We start from the raw sequence: 11,916 nt of genomic DNA on the forward strand, positions 1-11,916 counted from the left end.
TGCAGGCAGAGGCCTTTTCCTGAGCCGAGAAGTCCAGTTAGACAAAGTAGCTGAGCTGCTAGGTCAGACAGTGAGGAGAGCACAAGGCCAGGTGCAGGAAGTAGCTGGAGATCTCTGCTCCTTTTTTTCCCTCTTACTTGACTGTCCTCCCCATGCCTAATGACAGGTTGGGCTCCAGGCCTTCTGGTCCTCTTCCTCAGAAACTCCAGGTTCTCACCTCCTCCTGCCTCTTGTCCTTCTTCCTGGGGCTCCTGGGGGCTCCATTCCACAGCAGGACCAGGGACAAGTGGGTCTTCAGAAGACCGGAATTCCTGCCCATTTTAGGGTGTTGAAGTGATCCCGTTATCTCAACAAGACACCATGAAGACTGAACGCACCAAGGGAGAGCTCGCTGATGTAACACTAAGGAAAAACCAGCCCTGTGAATTCTACACCTACAGGGACATATCCATGGCCACTGTGCAGAGCGGCAAGCAGACCTGGGATGAACGAATCCCTTGAATAGTTACAGTCATTACAGTCACTGCGCTTTACACCTAGCCACACTAAGATTTCTTAAAACTTTGCTGTTTGTTATGTATCAAGCGATTATTCATATGCTTTGGGTAAATCGTTTCTATACATATTAAAATTAATCTTTTACACTTAGAATGCTTTCAGATTCACTGAAGAATTGTGTAGGTATTGCACACATCCCTGATGTGCTATGTTCAATGTCTTCTACTATTAATCTAGTCCACTAGTATGCTACATATCTCACAATTAATGAGTTGATATTGATACATTACTATAATTTTACAAAATTGATGAGTAGAACTCATGTATTTATAGTGCATGGTAGGATAGTTTGATGTGTGTATTAACTGTGAAATTACTAAATCAAGCAATACCACATACACTTAATTTTTTTGTGGTGAGAACATTTAAAACCTACTCTCTGTCATTTTCAAGTGTACAATTCATAGTTATGAACTGCACTCACCATATTGTGCAATAGATCTCTTGAACTTATTTTTTCTGTCTAACTTAAATTGTGTTTCTTCAACAATACCTACCCAGTCTGTCCAATCCCCAGCCTCTGCTAATGCTATTCTACTCTGTTTCTGTGGTAGATTTTATTAATTGAAGTCCTTACTTCATTCAGATTTCCCTGGCTTTTACCTCATGTACTTTCTGTGCTCCAGGATCCCACCTAGGACACCACATTGCTTTTAGTCTTCATGTCTGCTTAGGCTCCTCTTATCCATGGCAGTTTCTGGGAATTATTTCTTAGTTTTGATGGCCTTGACAGTTTAGAGGAATGCTGCTCAGGTATTTTGTAGAATGTCCCTCATGTGGAATTTGTTTGATGTTTTTCTCCTGGGGCTAGTGGCTTTGGGGAAGGAGTCTGCACAGCTAATTACCCTGTCATCACATCAAGTCAGTGACACATTCTAACAACCAGAGTTATCCCTGTGGGTCTGCATCTTGGTTGCCTGGCTGCCACAGTAAGCGTGAGGTTTCTCCACTGTACAGTTACTCTTCTCCTCCTTCCCCATGCTGTCCTCTGGAGGAAAGTCACCTGCACAGCCCACGCTTTAGCAGTGGGAATTTACGCTCCCCCTAGAGAGCAGAACCTATAAGAGTTGTTTGCAATCTCTCTCAGTTCCTTCAGGCTGCCATGAGAAGATGCCTTAGACTGGGGACTTTATACATAATAGAAATCTCTTTCTCAAAGTTCTGGGGGCTGGGAAGTCAAAGATCAAGGTGTCAGTGGATTTGTTATCTGCTGAGGGCTGCTCTCTGCTTCCAAGGTGGTGCTTTCTTGCAGTAACCTCAGTTGACTGAAGGTGTGAACACTGTTCTCACATGGCAGACAGGGCAAATCTGCTTCCTGCAGTCTCTGGTATAAGGGCATTAATCTCATTCTTGAGGGTGACACCCTCATGACCAGATTTTCCCACAAGATCCCACCTCTTAATGCTATCACACGGAAATTAAGTTTGAATATATGAGGTGGAGGAACACCAACATTCTGAACACAGCAGAATCCTTATACATGGGATATTTGTCTATTCTCCTGCAGTTCTTTATTCAGTCATTTACTTACATCAGCATGGACTCCTAGAGTTTTAATATACACATTGGGTGGTAATCCAGTACCACTTGATTTTGTTGCTAGATAGTTCTCACTTTGGCCATTTTCTTCTACTGTACATTTTACACATACGTTGTTCTCTCATCCACTCATGTATTCATCCAACAAGCAATGATTGAGATGATCCCAAGCTCCCATAACTGATCCACTCCTGCCTGTCTTCCCCTCCAAATATCCCTGACCAGCACTCTCTTTCCTCCCTACTCTCCTGGCCCCACCATTTCCAGGGTACATCTTATAATTCCTGGGATTAAAATTTGCCCTCTACAAAATGTCCCAGTATCAAAACTCATCATCAATCCACCGTGGCTGAGACCAGAAGGACTCAGGGGTCTGGTTATGCCTCCAAGTGCCTTGACCACCTATAGGAAGTGCATAGAGAGAAGGAAGGAGGGATGACCCAGCTTTATTCACCAACTTTATTCTTGGCCATCCTGAGAGCTGCCCCTAGCAACAGAGGAGCAGTATGATGGGCTGGAAGGCATAAAGCAGCAGACGCGGGGAGAAGTTCAGTGAAAGGCAGTAGAGCAACACAGGAGGGCTGGGGTGACCAGGCCCAGAGACAGACCCTGTAGCAGATGGCTGCTATCCAGGCCTGGCTGCCCCTCCTCCCCTGGTCTGCAGAGCCCGCCCTCCCAGACCGACCATTTCGGTCAAGGCATTGACCTTCCTCAATTTTCCCAGATGAGAGACACTGGGAACCTGGGGCAGAATCAGGCAGAGCATCTGACTCCCTCTCCTGAGAGGACTCCCTTTTTTATCCTCTCCTCCACTGTCAGAAACAGATTTGGGCTCGAATGGCCTGGGAGGGTCCACACCTGCTGCTTCCACCTGTGCTGCTGCTGCTCCTGGCCTCAGGTGACATGGAAGGAAAGAGGGCAGGGGGTATAACGAGTGGGATGAAGAATGAGTGGGGCAGGGAAGCAGCATGGCTCTGTGACCACAGGACAGAATTTAGGGGCCCTCTTCCATGTGTGGGCATCAGAAGTAGTTCCCTCTCCCCTTCCCGAGCCTGTGATGGGGGAAGTTGGGTCCCTTCAGAGCTCTGACCTCGGTATCTTTCTGCAGGTTCCTGGGTAAAGGGCGCCGTGCCTGAAGAACTTCACAAACACCCAGGACAGACCCTCCTCCTGCAATGCCAGTACTCACCCAAGACAGGACCCTATCAGTCCAAGACCTGGTGTCAGTAGACATCTCCAGATTGGTGTACCATACTTGTCAGCAGCTCCAAGCCCCGGACAGCAGTTCAGAAGTCTCGTTACACAATCTGGGATGAGCCCGACGCTGGCTTCTTTAACATCACCATGATTCAGCTGACACAGAACGACTCTGGATTCTACTGGTTTGGAATTTACAACACTTCCAAAAATGTCATCACTGTTCTTAGAGATATCAATCTGGTGGTGTCTCCAGGTGAGCGCTTTTCTTGAGGAAATACCTCTGTGCCACCCCCCAGGGATCTGAAGGAAATGTCATGCACCCACTCCCATGCCTCTATCATCCCCCATCCTGCCAGGTCTTCTGCTCTGACCCGAGGGGAGCAAAGATTCTGTCCCTAGACATGGACTCTCACCTCTCCTTCACCCGGCACATCCTGGCCTCAACTGTTGGGAAGATACCCCCAGAGATCCCTGGACAGAGACACAGTCTCTCTGTCATTCTGCATCTCTCTTTGTGTTACACAGGCACACCCACAACTCTTCTTTTCACACACACACACACACACTAACACACACACACCCCCACAGCTCTGTTATGCAGATCTGAGGCACAGGACACTCCCAGCCTAAGACATCCTGAGGGTCTGGCTCTGGGCACCTACCTCCTCTCATGTATGGGGTAGACCCCACTCTCTTCTGGGCCCCTGGAGAGTCATTGTCTGCTTTTTTCTTTAGCCCCAACAACATCTCCTATGTGGACCTTCCCCTGGCTCGCAACAAGCATGGGTAGGTTGGAGGCCTCAGTGGGGGGAGATTAGAAGGGTCACCAGGCAGCTTGGGAGCCTCAGATTCAGGGAAGGGGAAACCAGGGAGGACTGCCTCTGAGGACTGATCTCCTGGGGCCTGGGCCGGTGGGAAGCTACCTTCAGGGCCCACTGACTGCCAGGGAGAGAAACATGCACTATCTGATGTGATCAGAAGATCGCTATGTTCTCAAGATGATGGGCGGGTGTCCCTAGAGGGGAGTCCATATGGGACACCTTGCACACATGTGTCCCAGCCCTCCTGCTACTGGCCTTCTACCAGCATGGAGAGGACAGTGCCAGACTTAACTTTAGCTGGGTATGGAGATTTCAGGCCTCAGTTACCCTTAGCCTGAGGGACCCTTAGGAGCTGCCTCTGGTCCCTCTCCCCTTCCTCTCACACTTTTGGGACCCAATCCCATTCTTTATTCTGGTCCCCTGGGCAGCCACTGTCTTCTTTGTGTCCTCCTTAGTTCTGATCACTTCTCCAGAGGGGACCTCTGGCCATCCCTCCATCAAGGGCTCTGAGACCAGGTAGGTCAGAGGTTTTAACAATGGGAGGGAGGTCTTGGGAAGGGAGGACTGATTAGCTCCTGAACCTTCAAATCAGGTCTAGGGCACGCAAGGATCCTTCTCTGGTGGGTTGGGTGGGTTGGGGCATAGGTTACAGCTGTGGAGCCCCCAGGCCATGACTCCATGTTTGGTAGAGTGGAAAGGGGAAGAGGATGCAGGTTGTTAATTGTGGAGGAACCATGGAAAAGACAGTTCAACATGGATTTCTGCAATGAGACAAAATGGAACCCAGAAAAGGTGGAAACTGGAGGCCGTGTTGGTGTGTTGAAGGGTGAGTGTGAATAGAGTGACTGCAGCCTGGGGCAGATGGTGGCTGGAGAAGTCAGCCAGAGAAAGATGAGAGGAATACTCTTAAATTCTGCTTCTATCCCTGTAGTCATGGGTTTTGAGGCCATCACGGCCTCCCCTTCACTGTAGGAATAGGCTGCAATAGACTAGGTCACAGGTGCTCTAGGGGACCATGGAGCACAGCAAAAGCCATGAGCGACTGATGAAAATAGACAACCAACTGCCAGAGCATTTGCTTCCTAGCCCTCTCCTCCTGCAAACTCCAGCACGGGTGGATTACAAACAGACTATCTCTCAGGGAGTTTGAAGGTGAAACCCTAACCAGAGAACAAGCATGGCAGCTAATGGGGGTCCCTGGGGTCTTGTGCTCTAGGGCAGTGGTCCCCAAGCCTGTGAGAAATTGGGCCACATATTAGGGAGTGAGTGGTGAACCACTAGAGTTCATCTGAATTACAGCCTCTTTCCATAGCTTGCATTACGCCTAAGCTCCGCCTCCTGTCAAATCAGTGGCAGCATTAGATTCTCATAGTAGCATTAACCCTGTTGTGAACTGTGCATGCGAGGGTTCTAGGTTGCATGCTCCTTATGATAATTGAATGGCTAATGATCTGTCACTATCTCCCGTCACTCCCAGATGGGACCACCCAGTTGTAGGAAATCAAGTTCAGGTCTCCCACAGATTCTACGTTACGTTGAGTTGTATAATTATTTCATTATATATTACAACATAATAATAATAGAAATAAAGTGCACAATAAATATAATGTGCTTTAATCATCCTGAAACCATCCCAACTCTCAGGTCTGTGGAAAATTTGTCTTCCACAAAACAGTTCCCAGGTGCCAAAAAGGTTGGGGACTGTTGCTTTAGGGCTTTTTCCTCTCATTTTTAACCCTCAACGGCTAGAGGATTTAGTCTTCCATTCTTCCCCATTACCAGATCCGTATCTAATACGCCCAGTGGAATCTGAATTCACAAGCCAAAATACCTAGGTTTCTTAGCAGAAGCACTACCTTAAAAGAATGGCAACACACCCAACAATAGAAACCTGTGAAGCAGAACTATGGGAACTGCCCATTCCCCAGGAACTGAAGTACCTATCATCAGTCTGGCTAAAGGGGTGAAGGGAAACATGACCTATGTGGATCATGAGGATGACCCATTGGAAAAAAAGAGCCAAATGCTAATCATAGTTGTGAAAAATATTATAGATCACAATATATGTGATGAAGGATGGCCATGGCTGGCCAGTGAGCTGTAAGAAGTTGAGGAATTCTCACAGAAGTTCCTGGAAAGAACTGGACATCTAAAAACAAAGAGAAGTCAGGAGACATGAAGGAAAAGAGTAGATGTACTAATGTATGGGTATCAAGAACCCCAGTGGGAAATAAAGGATGAAAGAAAGAAATATTTGAAGAAGGAATCCAGGAAAGTTTTTCAAAATTATAGAAGAAAAGACCTCAAATTGAAAAGATTCGTACATTGCCAAATAGGGGAAAACAGCCAACACACACAAAAAAATACCTCTACACCCATTATGTAAAACGGAAGAACTTAAAAAGCAGAGGGAAATGTCTGAAGGCTTTCAGATCACCTACAAAGGAATACGAATTAGACTTCTTAAGAGGAACACTAGAGAAAAGAAGACCATTGAGTAATATTTCTAAAGTACTAAAGAAAAACTTTGTATCCAGTGTTTTGTATTCAGCCAAATTGTCACTCCAATGTGAAATCATAAAACCTCTGGATTCTCAAGGCCTCAGAAGGTTTGCCACATGCAGAGATCCCCATTGAAAACAGTCCTGGAGGAAGGACTCAGCTAGGATGAAAAATAAACAATGGAGACACTGCTAGAAGTGAGGGAGTAAGTGTGCCCAGCATCTTGGGAAAGTTTATTTTTATCTTTTTTAATTCATAGAAATGGCAGCTAAGAGCAAAATGAAGAACAAGAGAAAATACATTCATGGTCATTGAAAAATAACATTCTAGACCAGCAGTCCCTAACCTTTATGGCACCAGAGATTGGCTTCGCAGAAGACATTTTTTCCATGGACTTGGAGGTGGGCGGTGGTTTCAGGATGACTCAAGCGCATAACATTTATTGTGCACTTTATTTATTTATATTATTATTACATTTTAATATATAATGAAATAATTATACAACTCACCATAATGTTGAGTCTGTGGGAGCTCTGAGCTTGTTTTCCTGCAACTAGACAGTCCTATCTGGGGGTGATGGGAAACAGTGGCAGATGATCAGGCATTTGATTTTCCTAAGGAACGTGCAACCTAGAACCCTCACATGCCCCGTTCATAATAGGGTTCATGCTACTACGAGAATCTAAAGCCACCACTAATCTAACAGGAGGCGGAGCTCAAGCAGTGTTGAGTGCAATGGGGAGGCTGTAAATACTATGAGGCTTCCCTTGCTCACCAGCCGCTACCCTCCTGCTGTGCAGCCAGATTTCTAACAGGCCAGGAACTGGTACTGGTTTGTGACTCAGGGGTTGGGGACCCCGTTCTAGACAATATCAACATGGGGTGAGAAGGAGAGACCAGAAGCCCATGAAAGGATGGTTGGGTACTTGTCTCATGAGAGGCAATATGTAGATATTGATAAGCTCAGTGTAGCAATTGTACTAAACCAATGTAGATAAGAGTCTTCAGGTTAAGTCAAGAGAATGTATACCCTTTCATCCAGCAAATTAAAACTCTAGCCAAAGGAAAGCTGGAATCAAATTTTTAAAAAATAAAGCACAATAAATGGAAAAAGTGAAATAAAAAGGTAGAATTACGTCCTAACATAAATGCAATTCCAATAATTTAGGTGGATTAAACTCACAAAATAAGGACAGGGACACTTTGAGTTTTAAAAACTGCAATATTATACTATCTATAAGAGATACACATACAAAAAGATTTTAAAAGGTTAAAAATTAGAAAAATATATTTGACTATTAGGAAACAAACTGTTCTGGCACTCTTAATATTGAATAAAATAGAATTTAAGGTAAAATATTATGTCTATAACGTTTGTTTATAAAAAAAGACAAAGATATGTAATATAGACTGATGAAAGACGCACTTGAATATGAAAATAGACCCATCATAAACATGTACATGCTTACATTTTGGCCATGAAATATATCAAGCAACAATATCAGAAATGGAAGGAGAAGTAAATTATTAGCCATTGTAGTTGAAGGCTCACATACCTCTCAGAGGATCAAAGACCAGTGAGACAAAACTAAATAGAGGGGTTTAAGTTTTAAGCCAAATAACTAATAAATTCCAGTATAATACCATCATATTTTTATCAATATGTTACATATTTTATGAGATATTTATAATAATATAGGATACATATAAACTATACTTTTAAACACGTATTTTCAAATATATAAAAATGTAGTTACAGATTGAAAAATGTTCTAAACTATATAAATCTTGTTTTAAATAGTTTAATAATATATAATAGGGTTCACGCTACTACAAGAATCTAAAGCCACCACTAATCTAACAGGAGGCGGAGCTCAGGCAGTGATGAGTGCAATGGGGAGGCTGTAAATACTATGAGGCTTCCCTTGCTCACCAGCTACTACCCTTCTGCTCTGCAGCCAGATTCCATATATTATGTATGTTTTATAAAATACAGTATTCACAAATATAAATAGTGTATAAGTACACGTATATATGTTTATAACCCTCTACATAACAAAAACAGATAGTATACATTTTTTCAAATACATGGAATGTATTTACAAAAGGACACCTTGTATGAGGACATATAAGAAGTGTGAAGAAATTCTAAAGAATCAGTATGACACAGAATATATTCTCCAGACCTAATGCAATGACATTAGGAATGCATAAGAGAAGTAAAGATAAAATAGCACTTTTCAAACTATTTACTAATACATTCATATATGAATGTTTAAGCATGCAATAAAATATATTTTTATAATATGACCACTATATATCAAAAAGTATGAGGCATACAGTATTAGGGAGTAATCAGTACCTTTGAATACATTTGTTGGAAAACATGAAAGCTTTCAAATTAATGAGCTAAGGAAGCATCTCAAGAAGATGGAACGTGAGCTTCAGAGCAAGCCCAAAGAATCATGTAATTGAACGACTGAGAAAGGAGACCAAAGAAATTCATAATTCATTCTTTAAAAGTTTACTAACATAAACATGTTCTTGCCAAGATAAAAGAAGATAATGAATAAACAACAAATCGAAGAAAAAGAAAATAACCACACACTCATTCTACAGAGATTTTAAAATAAGTAAATCCTGAATAAAATCTTGTTGTTTTAAATCCTAGAAGCACACAATTTCATAACAATATGAACTGCCAAGATTAACACAAGAAGAAATAGATTTCAATAGATTAATAAATAGGAAAACTGAAATGGTTGATGAGACCCATCCTCACAGAAAATTCAAGACTCACATGGTTTTCAGGTAACCCAATTTTTAAAGAAACATTTGATTTATATTTCATACTAGATGTTGCAGAAAATAGAAAAGAAGCAAAAACGGCCCAGGTCATTTGAAGTGGTTAGTGTCATCAAAATCTCAGAACTAATTAAAGGCGATACAAAAAAATTACATTACAGGTTCATTTATCTGATGCACATGGGGTCAATCCTCAAATTACCATTAGCTAACTGAATTCAAGAGTGCATTGAAAAGAAGACTGATTATAACAGAGGAGAGTTTTATCACAAAACAAAAAGGATTGTTCAACTTTACAAAATCTATTAATATAAGTCAACCAAATTCATAAACTACAGGAAAAAAGTCAACTGCTGCACAAAAAGCATTTGGGAATATTCAGCACATTTATGTTATATGAAAAAGCTCTTAATAAAATAGAAATAAAAACAGAAAACTTGGTAAAGATTGTACACCAATGATTACAATAAAGATTACTTATTGGAGGTATAAACTCAAATTAAGGATTTTCACAGCTACCATAAATGTCTTCTAAAATATTAGAGGTTCTGATCAATGCTTGAAGGAAAGGAAAACAGGTTACAAGAAAGAAGATTAGACAAGAAGAGGAAAAACTGTCATGACTTGCAGATGATGGGATCATCTACCCGGAAAAAGAATGAGAAACAACAAACTATTAGATGTCACAAGAGAGTTTAGCAAGGCTGCCAGAGACAAAATCAACTGACATACATTACAAATAGATTGCTATGAGGAATAATCATTTAGAAAAATAAGATAGTTTTCATTACAGTCACAAAGTCTATAAAGTTTCTAGAAAGAATTAATTTAACCACGACCTATCTGGAGAAAACTACAAAATGCTAAAAAATGACATGTGATCTGAATAAATAGAAATAATCCATGACTTTGGAAGAGGCAATAACATTGTAAAGATGTCAATTTCTCCCAAATTAAAATGTCTTTAAATGTAATCCCAAACACAACTTGTTTACTTTTGTAAAGAACTTGAAAAATTTACTCTAAAATTATACGAAAAAAAGAATATACATGAGTAGCTAAGTCAACCATGAAAAAGTGAAAATAAAAAGAGCTCACTGACTTTATTATATATTAAGTAACACTGAAGCAGAAAGTTACTGAGGCTACAAGAGAAAAGCAGATTTGCTGGGACAGGGTATTCCTAGAATCAGAGCTAGGCAGGCCAGGAGTGGGGACTACACAGAGGGGACCAGGGAGGACCCCTGGGACCAACAGACAGGAGGTCTAGGTCTGTGCTGTCACTGCTCCTAAGGGTCTGGTCAGGTCCTGTGCAGTCTCTAGGCCTCATTCCCTCAGGTGTGATATCTTGGCTTGTCTTGAAGATGCAGTTGGCTCTGATTCCTAAGAGGCTCCTGATGGTCTGGTCCTACCTGACCTGGTTAAGGAGAATTCCTGCTCCCCTGGCTCTATCCCTCCCCTTACCTGAACTCCAATCCCTTGTTCCTCCCCTGGCCAGCTTTTTCCTCCATTTAAGACTTTGAGGTTCCTTCTGACCGGATCCCCTCTCAGTCCCAGAGATCTCTGTGGCTCCTGCCCCAGGCCCCTGTGTCCTAGTCAGTTCAGGGTGAGCCCTTCTACAAACAGCTCCAGCCACAAAGGGCCTGCCTGGTTTAGGGACACCGCAGGAGGTGGTGACATCCTGGCCCAAGTTCGTCCTCCTTTCTCCTTCCTCCCTGCAGGAAATCAAGTTCCCCCGCCTGCCTTGGCTCAGGTGGCCCCAGTTTGCTGGTCTCTGTGCTGTGTGGACTCCTCACGGCCAAGGGCCTGATGCCGTGAGTACTGTTTGTGTTCCTGACCCGCAGGTGCCACAGGTGCGAGGGGCCTGGATTTGGTCTGGGGGGCAATGGAGCTGGGGCCAGATTCTGTTCCTAGAAAGATGGCTAGGGAGAAGCAGCCAGATCACAGAGCCAGGAAAAATGACAGCTGGGAACAATTTAAATATCTGTTTCCTTGCAATCTCTGCCTTCCTGCCGACGCAGACCTTAGAAAGAGACAGAGGCTTTCTGGGAGTCCCATCCAGGGCTCTGCCTCTGTCTTTGTCCTAAGAGGAAAAAGACCAGGAGGACAAAGCTGAGAGTGCCTGGGTAGAAGGTTTAGGAGACAGGAAGGTAATGGGAAGGAAGCAGGTGACTGGGAGAAGTGGGGGCAGGGGCGGGAAAAGGAGTAATAGGTAACAGGGACAGGGTGAGACAAAGGATCAGAAAAACATCACTTCCATTCATGACTTTCCCCCTCTTGCTCCGTCTCAGGACAGCAGTGACGGAGGTTTCTGATTGTCCCAGCACAGTCTTGTCCCAGGACCCTTGGGTGCATGAGCCACAGCGTGGATCCAGGATGAATCCCAGTTCTTCCCCTGCCCAGCTATTGGGAGCTGCCCTAAGCATGAGGCCCCACCTCCCCGTGAGGAAAGGCCAGCACTAAGCCTGTTGGGGAGAACTTTCAGCTCCCC

The 11,916-nt window shown here is 43.4% G+C and overlaps 1 protein-coding gene across 1 annotated transcript; it reads left to right on the forward strand.

Moving 5' to 3' along the window:
• The first annotated feature begins 2,710 nt into the window (after window positions 1-2,710).
• TREML4 (triggering receptor expressed on myeloid cells like 4) lies at window positions 2,711-11,281 on the forward strand. Its single transcript, XM_021937255.2, is given in 5 exon segments — window positions 2,711-2,995; window positions 3,220-3,550; window positions 4,033-4,083; window positions 4,574-4,634; window positions 11,147-11,281. Coding segments are annotated over 5 exon segments (714 nt in total). The 5' UTR covers window positions 2,711-2,821; the 3' UTR covers window positions 11,244-11,281.
• Window positions 11,282-11,916: the final 635 nt, after the last annotated feature.

Source organism: Papio anubis, chromosome 6 (genome assembly GCF_008728515.1).
Source record: "Papio anubis isolate 15944 chromosome 6, Panubis1.0, whole genome shotgun sequence".
Lineage (NCBI taxonomy): Eukaryota > Metazoa > Chordata > Mammalia > Primates > Cercopithecidae > Papio > Papio anubis.